Source organism: Myotis brandtii, unplaced genomic scaffold (genome assembly GCF_000412655.1).
Source record: "Myotis brandtii unplaced genomic scaffold, ASM41265v1 scaffold250, whole genome shotgun sequence".
NCBI lineage: Eukaryota > Metazoa > Chordata > Mammalia > Chiroptera > Vespertilionidae > Myotis > Myotis brandtii.
Genome location: NW_005359478.1, coordinates 2,734,517 through 2,748,607, shown reverse-complemented (window position 1 = coordinate 2,748,607; position 14,091 = coordinate 2,734,517). Strand labels below are relative to the sequence as shown.

General features: G+C 57.6%; 1 protein-coding gene and 1 long non-coding RNA gene across 2 annotated transcripts in view; both read right to left on the bottom strand.

Moving 5' to 3' along the window:
* LOC106726326 overlaps window positions 1-4,513 on the bottom strand; it is a 6,645-nt gene extending 2,132 nt beyond the window's left edge. The window contains exons 1-3 of the long non-coding RNA XR_001362377.1: window positions 3,869-4,513; window positions 3,208-3,417; window positions 2,690-2,852 (exon numbers count right to left, since the gene is read on the bottom strand). This is a non-coding gene — a long non-coding RNA (uncharacterized LOC106726326). The remainder of the gene's footprint in view (window positions 1-2,689; window positions 2,853-3,207; window positions 3,418-3,868) is intronic.
* Window positions 4,514-5,570: 1,057 nt separating this feature from the next.
* RHBG (Rh family, B glycoprotein) lies at window positions 5,571-11,687 on the bottom strand. The gene is made up of 9 exons (XM_005867588.2): window positions 11,478-11,687; window positions 10,839-10,989; window positions 10,570-10,717; window positions 8,593-8,759; window positions 8,134-8,271; window positions 7,882-8,015; window positions 7,258-7,379; window positions 6,195-6,268; window positions 5,571-6,008 (listed from the first exon to the last, which is right to left on the bottom strand). Exons 1-9 carry the CDS (start codon window positions 11,642-11,644, stop codon window positions 5,940-5,942), a joined length of 1,170 nt encoding a protein of 389 aa, XP_005867650.1. The 5' UTR covers window positions 11,645-11,687; the 3' UTR covers window positions 5,571-5,939.
* Between the last annotated feature and the right edge of the window lie 2,404 nt (window positions 11,688-14,091).

Sequence of the window (14,091 nt, the reverse complement as noted above, 5' to 3'; positions counted from 1 at the left end):
TGGGCCCAAGGAAGCCCAGACAGGCCTGCTGAGAGCCAACCGGCTCCTTTGGAGGGCCCAGCCCTGCTTGCCAGGCCCCCTACCAGCTCCTTCAAGTCCTAGCTGTGGCTCCTGGCCAGTGGTGCAGGTGATAGGTGCTGGGGCTGCAGCCAGCTACCGCATTGATAATCGAATGTATTAATGGTCCTAATTAGCAACTGCCAGCAAGAAGCCCTGTGCTAATTCCAGCAATAATCGGGGCTTGAGGGGCGTGGTCAGGAAGGGTGGGTGCAGGTGGAGGGCTTGTAGACACAGCATATAGTGCAGGGCCCGGCCACAGCAGAGGCCAGCCTGAATGGCTGGAAATGGGAAGAAGGGGGGCCCTACCCCCCCCACCGGTTCCCACCAAGGGTGCCTTGACCCCCCAAAGCCACCTCAGATGGTGTTGGGACAGAATGAAATGTGAGGCTGGCAGGGAGGGGAGACCTCTGTCTGGGCCTCAGAGCCAGAACTCAGACAGCAGCCGGCGGGAGGAAGGCGAGTCTGTAAGAGCCCAAGTGCAATGAGCTAGAAGGGGATTGGGAACAAGCCCCACAGTGTCCGGAGCCGCATTCCTCGCCCTGAGGAGACGGAGATGGATGGTGCTGAGCTGGAGAGGAGGGGACACTGGAGTGTGTGTATTGGGGGGGGGGGGCGGCAGTTTCTCCAGCTGAGGATCCTCCTGCCAAGAAGAGCAGGGAAGGAAGCCCAAGTTTCAGAATCCAGACAATCCCCGGGCACAACAAAGCCACTTCCTCTCTCAGCCCAGAGCAGACCCAGAGGGCCCTGCAGTACAGGCCAGAGAGAGAGAGAGAGCCGCAGAGAGGGAGGGGGGCGTGGGAGGGTGTGCTCTGGGGTTCAGGCAGGGGAGGCTCCAGCCTGTGTGGATGTGGGTTTGTCTTCTTTCTGAGGTGGCTGTCAGGGGTGCCTTTCCATGACACTGTGGGGGGGGGGGGTCAGAATGCTTTGAAGCAGAAACCCAGCCAAGAGAGCAGCAGGGTGAGAAGCTGCAGGAGGACCCCTTCTGAAGGTGGGGAGTGGGCAGAGCACCACTGCTTCCCTGGCACCCCCGCCCCCCCAAGTCCCCTGGCCTGCCTTTATTTAATAGTCTCCCACATGCTCTCCCAGGCAGCCAGGCTCTACTGCCCCCCTCTTCCACCCCATTTCAACCCCGCCACCTCCCCACAAGATGGATGATTGCACCTGGATCCTCATCAAGGAGGAGAAAAGGAGGAAGAGCTCTACTCCGTGGAAGGCTGGGCCAGCCCTAACATGAATAGGCTCATAGGTAGCTAGGGCCCTGCCTCTAGGAAGACTGCCGGCCCTGCCAGCATCTTCTCCCTCCTCCTCACTCAGCCCCCTCCTGCCACCTGGGGCCGAACACCTGAGCTCCCTAAGACAGTTCTCACTTTGGTGTTGCCCTGATCGGCTTTGTCCCCCTAAACCATGATGAGTTCTAGAAGCATCACTGCACCGTCTCCGAAACAGCTTTTCCCCTGAGTGGCCTCCGCCCTTGATCTAAGTCTTCACCGGCATTTAGAAAAGAGGGACCCGGGTCCTGCACTGGCTGGGTCTCAAGCCCGGTTACTGGAGCTCAGCCTGTACCCTGTTCCGTCCAAAAGCAGGGGCCAGCTCCCAGCTAAAAGGGACCCTGCTCTCAGCACAGAGTGCCCTTCCCGCTGGCCAGGTCCTCTCCTCCAGGGCTGGACCAATAGCATCTGCTGGGTGCACACAGGCTCCTGGGCTGGGGTAGGTAGAGGGACTCGCCGCTTTCACTCGTGGGCGGGGGCTTTCTGTGGCAACACCCCCCCCCCCCCCCCACATCATTGGATACGTTCAGTTCATTTCAGTCCTGCCATGGCTGCTTTTCTCCCAGTAAAACGTGCGGTTCCTTAACTGGCGGTGGACAGCAGAGGGAGGCCGGCAGGAAGGCCTGGACTAGTCTTGGGCTCAGAGTAAGAGGATCCCTGGGGCATCTGAACAGTAACAGCCCACTGTGGGGTGTTTCCCATCGGGTTCTGGAAGGGACCTGGCTCCAGGGACCTGTGAGGTTCCAGAGATTGAGGAGGGGCGTGGTCAACAAGGAGGGAGGGTGGGAAGAGCACCAAGTACGGACCAGGTTGAACGTCCAAGAGACAGCCTCGGCGGAAGGACCGCTTGGGCCAGTGGTCGGCAAACTCATTAGTCAACAGAGCCAAATACCAACAGTACAACGATTGAAATTTCTTTTGAGAGCCAAATTTTTTAAACTTAAACTATATAGGTAGGTACACTGTTATTCACTTAATTAGGGTACTCCTAAGGCTTAGGAAGAGCCACACTCAAGGGGCCAAAGAGCCGCATGTGGCTCGCCAGCCGCAGTTTGCCGACCACTGGCTTGGGCAGGTTACTGAGAGTGTGTGGGAGGGTTAAGCTGTGGGCCCCCCGGGTCTGACCCCTCCTTGGGGAGAGGTTAGGTACAGCGCGGACAGGTGACCAGCCCTCCTTGGCCCCAAGGCCTGGTTTGAGTCACCTTCTGCCTTCATCCCGGGGCTGGCGTGGGGGACTGGCGATCAGACGGCCACAGACAATGGCGCTCTGTCCGGGCGGCGGGCGCCCGGCCGGCAGCTCATCCCTATGCAGTGAACGACTCCCCCATCCCGCCCCTTTCAGGGGCCGAGGGAATTCTCACAGGCTGTTGGCATTTGCATAGCCGGCTCGCCGCCCGCCGGAGACATTGGCTCGCATTGTTCCCGCGGTTCCCGGGGCGGCGGGCGCATGGGCCAGGGCTCTGGGCGGCGGACGGCAGACAAAGGAGAGGGGCGCAGAGCCGGGAGGCGGCGGGCTGGGCCATCCTGACGGTGGGAGAGAAATATCGAGTTGAGGTGGGGGGTCGCGGCTGCCCGGTTTGTCTGCCCCTGGACGGCTACCACCCCCCACTTTGGACACCCAGGCCGCGTCTAATTCCTACCCCCGCTGGGGCAGCTGCATGCCGTGATGTGAATCCCAATGAGGGGGAGGGGGTCAGGTCCCAGGCCTCCTTTCCCAGGCCGCCTGGGCTCGGAGCCGGGTCCTCCAGAGGTCACCGCAGCTGCTCCCAGCTCCCGGCCAAGGGGGACCTGGCCGCACAGGCACAGAAGCACCCTGAGGCCCCGGGGGACCTTGGGTCTCCCACCCAGAGCTCTGGGAGGTACTGTCACCCACACACACTTGTGCCAAGAGGGAACAGTGGCCACTTCCGGAAACCCTGCTCTCGGTCCTCTGGCTCTGCTGGCTCTGCACTGAGGACCTCCGGGCAGCCTGCCTCCAGCGGTCGGGCCCTGGGAGATGTTCAGGGGCCAGTGTCCTGGTCCATCACTGTCCCAGAGCTCAGGCATTGGTGCCGGACAGAGTTCATGAGTGGGCAAGTGTCTGGTGGACCTGCATTGAGAGGAATAATGGTGGTGATCAGAGGGGCTGTCCCTGACCGGCAGAGGCCGCATTGTCCTGAGGGGGCGAGGAAGGAGCCCCTGGCCCCTGGCCCTGCCATCTTCTTGACCTGCTCATTGTCACCCTGTTGACCCAGCCTGAATGGATGGGCCACCATGTGGGGGAACAGCAGTGCTAAATCAGAGACTACAGAGGAGACGGAGGAGGTTGGTCCTGGTTCAGCCGAGGGCTCCAAGGTTGGTCCTGTCTTTCCTGCCCACTGAGCTCCCTGCACGATGGGGAAGATGGCCCCCCACCCAGCCCACCAATGATGGCTCAGGCCGACTAAACAGAACAACCTATGGATGGCCCACCAAGGTGCCAGTCGTTAGAAGCAACACTGGGGAAGGGAGGGAGGGAAACGCAGAGAGGAAAACCAAGGGCCTGTTTTAGGAGAGTTCACCTCCAGACAGAGTGCCCTGGTCACATCTTCCAGCCACAGGAGGACTCGTGGGAGTGAGAGCTTGGAACTGCCCGGCTGCAGGAGATGCAGGGCCCTGGTTGGTGGGACAGCAGGCACTGTCCCTTCCCAGGGGCCTCTTGGAGGGCCGTCGGGGACCTGTGGCCTCTTCCTCTGGAAGCTGGCTTGGTAACTGCTCTCCACCGGAGAGGGCTCAGTCGTCCCTTCTCCAGGAAGCCGTCCTGGATGGAGATGAGAGCAGTGACCAGCCTTTGTCTCAGACCTGAAGAAGATTTAGTTGTGGCCAAGGAGGAACCAGCAGTGTAGGTCAAGCAAATGTAGGTGTCATGAATAAGTGAATATTCAGAGCTTTCCCCACCCAGAATGAGCTGGGGTAGGGAGGGGTCTCATCCTATCCTTGCATCTTCCTCGCCTGAAGTCTTCAGATCTGGGGACTGCTTGGGGAGCTTTGGGGCAGAGCAGGTCAGCAGGACTGGGAGCTCAGGCCCCAGAAGGTGGAGTGCGGGCTGGGCCTCAGTTCTCTCAAACTCCCTCCCGCCCAGCAGGGGCTGACAGGACTGGGAACCTCTTTGCAGTGTCAGCAGCCATCCTATGCCTCAGTACCAGAATCTCCCCAACACACCTACCCCGGCCAGCACTGGGCAGGAGAGGCTGCAGAGGAAGGAGGGGAGTGAAGAGGGGGAGCTAGTTGGGCTGGGGGCAGGGATGGTTCCCAGACAGCGCTTGTCCCTTAGCTGCCCTCCCCCTCTCAACTCTGTGCCTGACCTCTTTCCCCAGCCAAGCGCAGTCCATCCAACCACAGTGAGGATGGAGCCGGATGGGGTACCTGGGACAGGGCCAGGTCCCAGAAATCCCTCCTCTGCCTCCTTGGGATCCTAGGTCTGAATGGGTCTTGGTCTTGGGGGAGAAAGATCCGCAGTCATGCTCACTTCCTGCTGGAAGCACTGGGGACGGGCAGGAGAGGACAGAGGGAGGTCCCCGTTCTTCAGGGCTGGGAAAGGAGTTTGGATCTATTGGGGGGATGATGTCTCTGTTGGATGAGATCTGAAAGCCCTAGCACCCGCCTGACACGTAGTGGGGGCTGGGAGCTCAAAAAAGGCTGTGGCATGAATGGTGAGGACCAGAGCTGAAGCAGAAAGGAAGGTGGTTAGGCTATAGGAAGAACTTCCATTCTTGAAAGAGGGACGGGCAAGAAAGCCGCCTGCTCCTCTGCTGGGTCTGGAGTGCCCTCTGGCGGTCAGATGACTTGAAGCAGCGGGAGGCCCTTCTCAGAGGCAACTCTCATGAGTTCCTCTGCTCCTGGGACTGGGGACAGGGACATCAGGCGGTGCCTGGCTGCTTCCAGCTTCTGAGGAGTTAACGGCAAAGAACGCCTTATGCCCCTCTTAGGCCCTGTGGGTGCCCTCTTCCTACTCTGCTCAGAAGCTGCCCATGTTGAGGGTCCGAGTGACAGCAGTTCTGGACTAGAACTCTCCAGCAGCCCCAGGTTCCTGGGAGACTGAGCTCCCTGTCTCTTCAGGCAGGAAAGCCCATGCTGGGTACCCGCCTGGAAGAACACAGCATCCCTGAGGGAGTCCCAGAGACCCCGGGAGGTGAGACGTCTCCCACCCCCAGTTTCTAACACTGTGAGTTACAGGGTGAGAGGGACCCCCCAAACCCCCAGTGCACAAGGAAGGAGTCAGAGTCCCTGGTGACCGTGTGTTTATCGCCCGCGGAGAGCCGGGCCCTGGCTCACACTGTAACCGTGTGATGCTGGACCCGTGGGTCAGCAGTCACTTGGGTGCCTCACTTGCAGGTTGTGGCTGCTGGTGGTGGTGGTGAGGCTGCTGGGAGATTCTTCCCCCAATACGGCCAGTTATAGCCCTGCTCCTCCACCATCTCGCGCGCCTTCTGCAGCCCTTCCCCTAGCGCTGCCTGTGGAAAGGAGGCTCCTTCTGACTCGTGACTTCCTTCTTGCAGCGGGAAGGAAGGATGGGAGCGACAAGAGAACTTCCCAAGCGTAGCCAGGCATTATCTTCCAAAAGGAGAGCATCCTTTCAAGGGCTGGTGCGAGTTAGGCCTGAGTGTCTAGTTCCTCCTCCCTCAGAGGTCCCTGGGCTTCATCTTCATGCTCCCCAGGCACCTGGAGGGCAGGGGTGGGGGAGCAGGTCAAGGGGTGGCTCCGGGTGGCTGAATGCCACAGCTCAGGGGCGCACCCCCGAGGAGAACGAGCAGGCGAGGAAGGAAAGAGGCAGGTGGGGGTCATAGGGAATGAGGCAGGCAGGGTGACAGGGCCCTGTGGGCCGGAGGGGCTACAGCTCGGTCTTACCTCCCAGTAAATCCGGTCCTCGTAGCACTGGGAGTCTAGCGGGCCATCCAGAAAGGGCAGCTTTAGTAGGCACCCTGGTGGTGGTAGGGGAAGATGTGTGAGGCTTTTTGCTATCCCTGTGGGAGAGGCTGCCACCCAGGGCCACAAGGCACAGAGGAGCCGGGAGGCCTGGGGTCAGCGCGATGCCTAGCCGCCTAGCCCAGGCAAGTCACAGCCATATTTGTTGAGCACCTACTGTGTGCCAGATGCCATGCAAAGGGCTTGACAAGCATTTCCTTCCCGAGTAATCGTAGTGATCCTGAAGGTGAATGTGATCCCTGTGTTACAGAGAAGGAACTAAGGTTCAGAGAAGTGAAGTAATTAATTCAGGTTTGGCACAGTTGGTAATGAACCAAATAGTGATTCTCTCGTGAGCCACGGCTGCTTTCTGTGGCCTCCTGTCCAGGAGGGGTGCAGAAAGTGTGTATTGAATAGTAACTAGATGAGTGAATGAATTGAACCTTGTCTGAGGATGACAGTCTCGAGTTGAGAGCAGGAGGGTGAAGACACCGCATCATAGCTTTTATTTTGAAGATCGAAAGGACTAAGGCTAGACATCAGGAAGGACTGCCTGAGCCAGCATTAGTGGGCAGTCAGCCTCTGTGGACGTTCTCTGTGCTGCAATCTAGTGGTAAGCCAAGCCAACCCCTTGGCTCCCTGCCCCTGCAGGGTAGGGGGGATGGTGGGGGGGAGACCACGACAATATGCACAGCTCGCCATCTCCTTCAGGGCCTCAGCCTGAGCTTGGACTGCCCTCTAGTGGGTAGAGGGAGCAGCACAAGGAAACCACAGAACCAGAGTAGAGGAACCCAACTCAGCCCCTTGCTGAGTGCTCCACCTGACCCCGAGGAGGTCACCCCTGAACTCTACCACCCCACCCCACACCTGGCACAAAGTAGGTGCTCAATAAATATCTGAGTAAATAAATGTCCCAATGGCCTTCCCTCCAGAGAACCCCCTTCCTCGGTCTTCTGCCCTCCCTGGAGCTCCTGCCAGCCCCCCAGCCCCAGCCAAGATCACTCACCTCCAACACCCCCACCCACAGCGGCAACTGTCAGCGTAACAAACAACGCAAAGAGCTGGTACATGGCCTGGGCCGTGGCGCTGCGCTGGCCCTCGGCGATGAGCGGAAACACGCTCTGGAGGCTGCGGAGAGGTTGTGGGGAGGCGGGCGGGTCGGTGCCTGAGAGCATTGCGTCATGCAGCCGCTCAAGGGCCTCTGGGAACCCATCAGGCTGAGTCTTGTCTTTGCCCCAGTCAGGCCCGCAGCCTGGAACCCCCCCCCCCCCCCCCCCAGCAGACACCCCCACGCCTTTCGAGACTCAGTTTGAGGGTCACTTTGGCCTGCCCTCTCCTCTGAGCCTTGATGTGCAAACGTCGATCATAAGGCTCATTATCTCTTCCTGACCCTTTAGTGACACTGTTGAAATCATTTGTTCAGTGACCTGTTAAACTTGACCGAGGACCAGGAAGGCAGCCCCCCTGGTTGGTCTTGCTCACTCTGGTTTCCTCAGCTCCCAGAATAGGGATGAATAAATGAAAATGCTTTTTTGTTGGTGCACATGGGGTGGGGGAGAGAGTGAGGGAGGTCATTCCAAGGGGTAATGACTTTAGTGTGAATCAATGGCGGGGGTGGGGGGGGACTTACCCATCTCCGTAAGCGTCATGAGTGGCCAGCCCAGTCACGAGGACCCCCAGTAGGGCTCCCAGGACCCCAGGCATCCCATGAAGGTTATGGACACCACACGTGTCTTGAACTTTGAATTTTGACTCAAGGACGGGCTGGAGAACAGGACACCAATAATGAGTCTCGTGTGCCCTCCCACCCCAGGCCTGTTAGAGAGGTGGGAGGAGGGGCCCTGAAGACCCGTTCCGCCCAGGGCTGGAGGGGCGCTTGTACCGTGAAGAACTTGTACCCCAGCGTGGAGACGGTTCCGGCCAGGAAGCCAGCTGCTAGCGCCCCAAAGGGTGTCAGCATCATTTCACTTGCTGTCCCCACCACAACCCCTCCGGCCAATGCTGCGTTCTGGATGTGGACCTAAGGGAGCAGGGAAGAGCAAGGCATCGGAGGCCCTTCCAAACTGTCACACCCACATCCAACCCAAGCCCCTCCGCCACGATGGCGCCCACTGCCTCTGGAAGTCCCTCCACCATCTAACCTCTGACTCTCCTGCTGTTGTACCACTGTCTCTCAGACCCCACCGCCTCCAGTGCAGGTGGAACTCCATGTGCCTGTGCCCTTCCCTGTGCCCTTCCCTGTGCCCCTGGAGAATAGGTCTTGCAGGGTCTCAAACCTTTACCTCCCCTGCCCCCCCGGCCAGTTCCTCTCTCTGCTTCTCCCAAGGCCTCCTTCCCATACCATGTCCAGCCGCCCATCCTTCCCGACAAGGGCTGACAAGGCAAAGGTGCTGAGGGTGCTTGCGGTCAGGGAGTAGTACGTGTTGAGGGCTGTCCGATGCTGCCCGTCCCCCAGCGTAGTGGGTGCAGAGTTGAAACTAGGCCAGAAGATCCACAGGAAGATGGTCCCTAAATGGTGGGGAGGCAGGCAGAGTGAGCGGAAGGAAGTGGCTCCCCACGACGTGCAAGCTGTGTGACTGCAGCCTCAGTTTACCCCTCTGTCAAGTGGGGATGACACCTGCCTCATGAAGTGAGGACGAAAGGAGGTGACACACGTGAGGTGCTCAGCCACGGCCTGGTGGGTACTAAATGCTCAACAAACAGTAGCCACGGAGGGGTTCTGGCCCCAAAGGGAGCTCCTTAATTGAAAATCAGAGGTTTGAGAGGTGTGTTTTTTTTAAGTATCAGGAAAGGAAAGAAAAAAAGACCAAGTGCACCGCATTTCAGGCACTGAGCTGGGTGCTTGGTGTGCGTGCCAGGGAAATAATTTGGTTTATAACCTCAGTGACGTCCTAGAAAGGATGGACCCTGCAGTGTGCAGGGAGGCCGCTGTCTGCCGAGCAGTGGGTGGGCTGGGCCTGTGTGTCCCATGCCCTGCCTGTCCGTGTGAGGTTCCCAGGTCAGTCCTGGAGGGAGAGGGAGGAGGGGTCGAGGGGCAAAGTGAGGGAAGGCTGGGACCGTTTGGGGTAGGGTGAGCTTGGCAAGGGGCTGGGGGACTGCCCCTGGGTGCTGAGTGGTCCTTGGGTGTGCCATGTGACTTCCCTGCAACCCCACAGCCTGCAATAAAGTCCACCCACTCACCCACTGGTGCTCGGCGGGAGAGCGTGGGGAGGAATCAAGGGAAGGTCACGTGTCTGTGGAAGGAGCTGGAGGCAGAGGAGAGCTGAGAATGTAGGCCTCTGGGACAGCACGGAAATCTTGGGGAGTCTTTGGACTTAAAGCCCAATGTCTCTGGGTCTCAAAGGGCAAGGAGCCTCCGCTGCCCTAGGGTTACATGTACTATATTTCACAGCAAACCCGGAGCACGAAATACACCACCAGCCTCTCTCCAGTTATTTTTCAATACTACCCCAACCCACACAAAAAATTGGCCCAGCCCGTGTGGCTCAGGGGTTGAGCGTCGACCCATGAACCAAGAGGTCACCGGTTCGTGCAGGAGGCAGCCCATTGATGTCTCTTTCTCATCGATGTTTCTATCACTATCCTTCTCCCTTCCTCTCTCTCTAAAACCAGTAAAAAAAAAAAAAATATATATATATATATATATATATAACCACTCAAGTTTAGCAGTGGGGTAAAAACATATCTTTAAAAAAAAAAAGAAAAAAAATCAATTCCTTTCCTGGCTCGTTTATGAAGGTAGAGAGAGGAGCAGAGGCCAGGGTGGAGATAGCTGCTTAAAAGACACGGGGTGGTGACTGGTGCTCGCAGGTCAGGCCCTACTGCTCCCAGGCATGATGCACAAACTCCAACCCCCAACCCCAGGGCGGGGGCTTCTGGGAGGAAGTGTCCTTAGGCCTGGGAGGCAGCCCTGGGGACAAAGGCCTGGGGGTAAGAGGTGGGAGAAGCCAAGTGTGAGGGAGCTGGAGTTGGGAGGGAGGAGGAGGGCGAGGGGCTGGGTGCCAGGCGGATGAGTCTGGTTTCTGACTTGTGGGCGGTGAGCCCTGGAGGGTTTAAGCAAGGGTTGGTACCAACATTTTTGAAAGACCCCTGGGAACGGGCCTCAAGGCTGAGTTCTAAGAACCTGTCATAAAACTGCTGAGAAGGAGCACAGGTCCCGGACTCTCATGGAAGAATCCAAGTAGGAAGGGAGTTCTCAGCCAGAACCCCAAAGACTACAGGCAGCACCCTGAGACCTTGCCTGGAGCTCATCCTCTCTGGCCCCCAATCAGGGGTCCCCGGAACTGGTTCCCACCCCGCCCCACCTTGGCAGGCTCACCAATCATGGCAAAGAGGTCCGAGTGGTAGACGGAGCCCTGGCGATGCTTGCTCTTCTCCAGCTGGGGCCTGTAGAGCACGCGGGAGAGGACCAGCCCAAAGTAGGCACCAAAGGTGTGAATGGTCATGGAGCCTCCGGCATCCTTCACCTGGGGAGGCAGAGCTGAGCTGGAGGGGAGCCCTGCCCCACTGCCCCACCCCTCCCCCTGGCCCTGGTCAGGGCCTGGCCTTGGCCACCCCCACCCTCGCTCCATCCCCATCCAGACTCACCCCCAGGAGACTAAGGAGCACAAACTCGTTGATGCCAAACAGTGCCACCTCCAGCAGGGCCATGAGCAGCAGCTGGGCTGGCCCGGTCTTGCCCAGCACGGCCCCGAAGGAGATGAGCACAGCCCCAGCGCAGAAGTCAGCATTGATCATGCTGGAGGGTGGGATAGGGAGGGTGAGCGAGGGGAACCTGGGGAGCCCTGGGGAAGGGCTCAGGGGAGGAGGCCATGAGCTTACTGCACGTCTGAGTTCTTCCCGGGGAGGAGGGGAGAGATCTCCGGGCCTCTGTGCAGATGGGGAGAACAGTCTCAGGGAGGTAGGTTTGGGGACACAGCAAACACAGCCGACAGGTGGAAGAACCGGATCTTGAACTAGAGGCTCCTCCAAACCTGCCCGTTTCCATGAAGCTCTCTCCCCTCCCAACAGCTCTTGGGTAATAAGGGGCTTAAAGGAATGGGGAGAGGGGTGTGGCTGAGTGTGTGGACCGAGGCTGGGAGGAGAAATCAGGCAACAAGAACAGGCGGGGCCCCTGAGAGAAATCAACTGGTGGGTCGGAACCCGATGGACAGGGCTTCAGTGGGGTCCTGTGAGCAGGGGCCCCCCAGGCAGACCTGGGGGAGCAGGGGAGCAGCGGCTGCCCACCTCTCCACGCCAACGTGGATGTGGCTGCCGTGGAAGGAGTGCAGGAAGCCCTGGACGAGCGTGGACCACTGCAGGGCAAAGGCCGCCAGGAGGAAGGTGAAGCCCACGCTGCTGAAGCCGTAGCGCTGCAGGAAGGCCATGAGGAAGCCGAAGCCCACGAACACCATGGCGTGCACATCCTGGAAGCCTGAGGGGGCAGGGGGGATGCTCTGGCGCCCACCCGCAAACCCAGCAGCCACCCAGCCGGGCCCCCGCTCTTGAGGCTGGAGTTTGGGACTCCCAGACTGAGCCCCCTGCGCCTGGCTGGCCAGCGTGGAGCAGTGGGACCCAGACCATCGCTGATGTCCCCGTGTCAGAGCCAGGGCACATAGAGCCTTTTCCTGCTCTCTTCTCTGCCCGCCTCCTTTGCCCTGTCTCTGGGCTCTTACAACCACTTACCAAGAAGGTCCACCTGTGTCTCTCCGGCTGCAAGCCCTGTCCCACCATGCTCACAATCCTCTCTCCCTCCAGGCTTCTCTTCAGTGGTCCCTCTCTGCTGGGAAGTCCTTCTCGATGTCTAACCTCCATCCCTCATACTTCAGAACCTATCCCTCTCCGTTTTGAGAAATTTAAATGTAAAAAAATAATAATTTACAAAATAGCTTTAAGTTGTTAACGGGTTACCTCAGGGGAAAGGACATGAAGGGAGGGGGGGACTGCTGGCGCTCAACTCCAGTACAGACGATGCTCCTGGAGTTATGCAACATGGCGACTGCGGAGGAGGATTTCACCTTTTAGTTTGTTTCTTTCTATAGTACGATTTTTAAAAAATTTTATAGCAGAATTACTTGAACTATTTTTACTTGTCAATGGGGTTTCTGGGCAGGGAGATTTGGGGCCTCTTCTGTTTGCTTTCTATTCTGCACTACTGGGCATAAGAAACTATGCTCATAAAGTAATGCACAGTAACACTGCCAATACGATACATACAAATAATTTGCTTTAGTGTTAGTTCTGTATCCCTCTCCCGTCCACTGTAAATAGGGTTTGAAACACAAGCCAGTGTGACTTGGGCATGCATCTGGGCCTCTTTCCTCCGCCCGGGGTCTCTGTATATGGCGCCACGCTCTGTATCTCTGGCTTTCATTTAAAACACCACAGACAGCGGTTCATGAGCGCTGCTGTGGCATTTGTTGTAAATAAGTTATTGGGAAACAGGGTCAACCATGACCCTAAGCTCCCCTTTTACAGCTCCACATGAGAGCTCTTTCTTAGAACATAGTGCGAGGAAATGTCACTTCCCCCGAGGAACCAGCCGGCGGTCCCGCGTTCAGGTGACAGATGTTTACCAAGCTCGGGTGCATCAGGCTCTCGGAATACAGCAGCCACGGTCCCTGTGCTTACAGGCGTGAAAGACAGACACCAAAACATCAAAGCATCACGTATGTGAGGCTCCCTTGGCTCTGATGAGAACACATAACTGATGATATTTCCTTTTTCCCTTGGCCGCCTGGAAGCTCAGAGCTACACTGGAATCTCAACCGCAGCCACGATAGGTAGGCCCTGAAGGTGTTCGTCATTATGTTCTGCCTCCCTTTTCTGACACGCATGTTTTTGTTGTGAATGACCTCAAGCCCCTTGTAGAAAGAGACAAATCATAAAGAAAACAAAACCACGGTCATCTTTCTTTGTTCAATCTGGAGAAGCACCAACAAGCCGAAAATGTATTATTGAATTTCAGAATGTAATCAATGATTTGGAGAGAAGCGAACGTTTATGCTTTTTTTGTGCTGTGTGTGGGCTGATAGGAAATGAGTTTGCAAGCCCCTGCAGAGGGTTGGGTGTGTGCTGCCAGCCCCAGCAGCCAAGGGGAGTGAGGACCTAGAGCCCCACCGGCCTTCCTCAACAGTCCCAACACGGCGTCCCTTCTCCAGCCCGGCCCATTCCCCAAACCACCCAGACTCCTCTTCCCTCTCAGGTCGGAAAACCCAGTAGAAAAGGAGAGACCTCACTTGGAACTCAACCCACAGCCGCCATTCTCTTAGGCCTCGCTGCCTGCCTTCTTCTCTCCTTGCGCAGACAATAAATTAGGAGATCCATGTCGTTCTTTTGCCCAAGGACAGAAAGATAACGAAGGGGGCTGGGTCACAGGGCTCTGTGCCCATTACCTGCCGAAACCACTCCAGAACTTGTTTTAAATGGCAACAATATTTACGTCTCCCACCTCAGGCTTGTTTGGAATCAAAACTCAATCCCTTGGCCTTTCAACTGAAGTCTAAACATCAAGAAATCTCCTTCAGTGGAGAAGGCTGCACACAGACCCTCTCCCTGGGCCACGCCAGCTGCAGGCAGGGGGATGGATAAGATGACCCCTCCCCAGTCCCTTCAGGGGTCCCTGTGGAGGCAGGAGAGCCTGGTTGGAGAGAAGATAAAAGCTCTGTAGAGCCATCTAGTGTCCTCTCTCTTTCCCTAACTGCCCCTCCCTAACCCCACTAGACTCCTGAACAAGATTGAGATTATGGGACAAGGAAAGTCAAAGCTGGGGCTTTAGCATCTGACAGAGCTGCATTGAAATTCCAGCTCTCCCCTTTTAACTTTGTGACCTTGGACTAGCCACTTAACCTCTCTGACCCTC

Excerpts from the sequence above, each read along its gene's own strand:
- RHBG (XM_005867588.2), bottom strand. The coding sequence starts at position 11,644 with ATGGTGTTCGTGGGCTTCGGCTTCCTCATGGCCTTCCTGCAGCGCTAC. Across the intron at positions 8,272-8,592 it reads AGGATGGGCGGCTGGACATG|GTCCACATCCAGAACGCAGC; the intron begins GTATGGGAAGGA and ends CTGCTCCCTTAG. Across the intron at positions 8,016-8,133 it reads TGGGGTACAAGTTCTTCACG|CCCGTCCTTGAGTCAAAATT; the intron begins GTACAAGCGCCC and ends CCTGTTCTCCAG.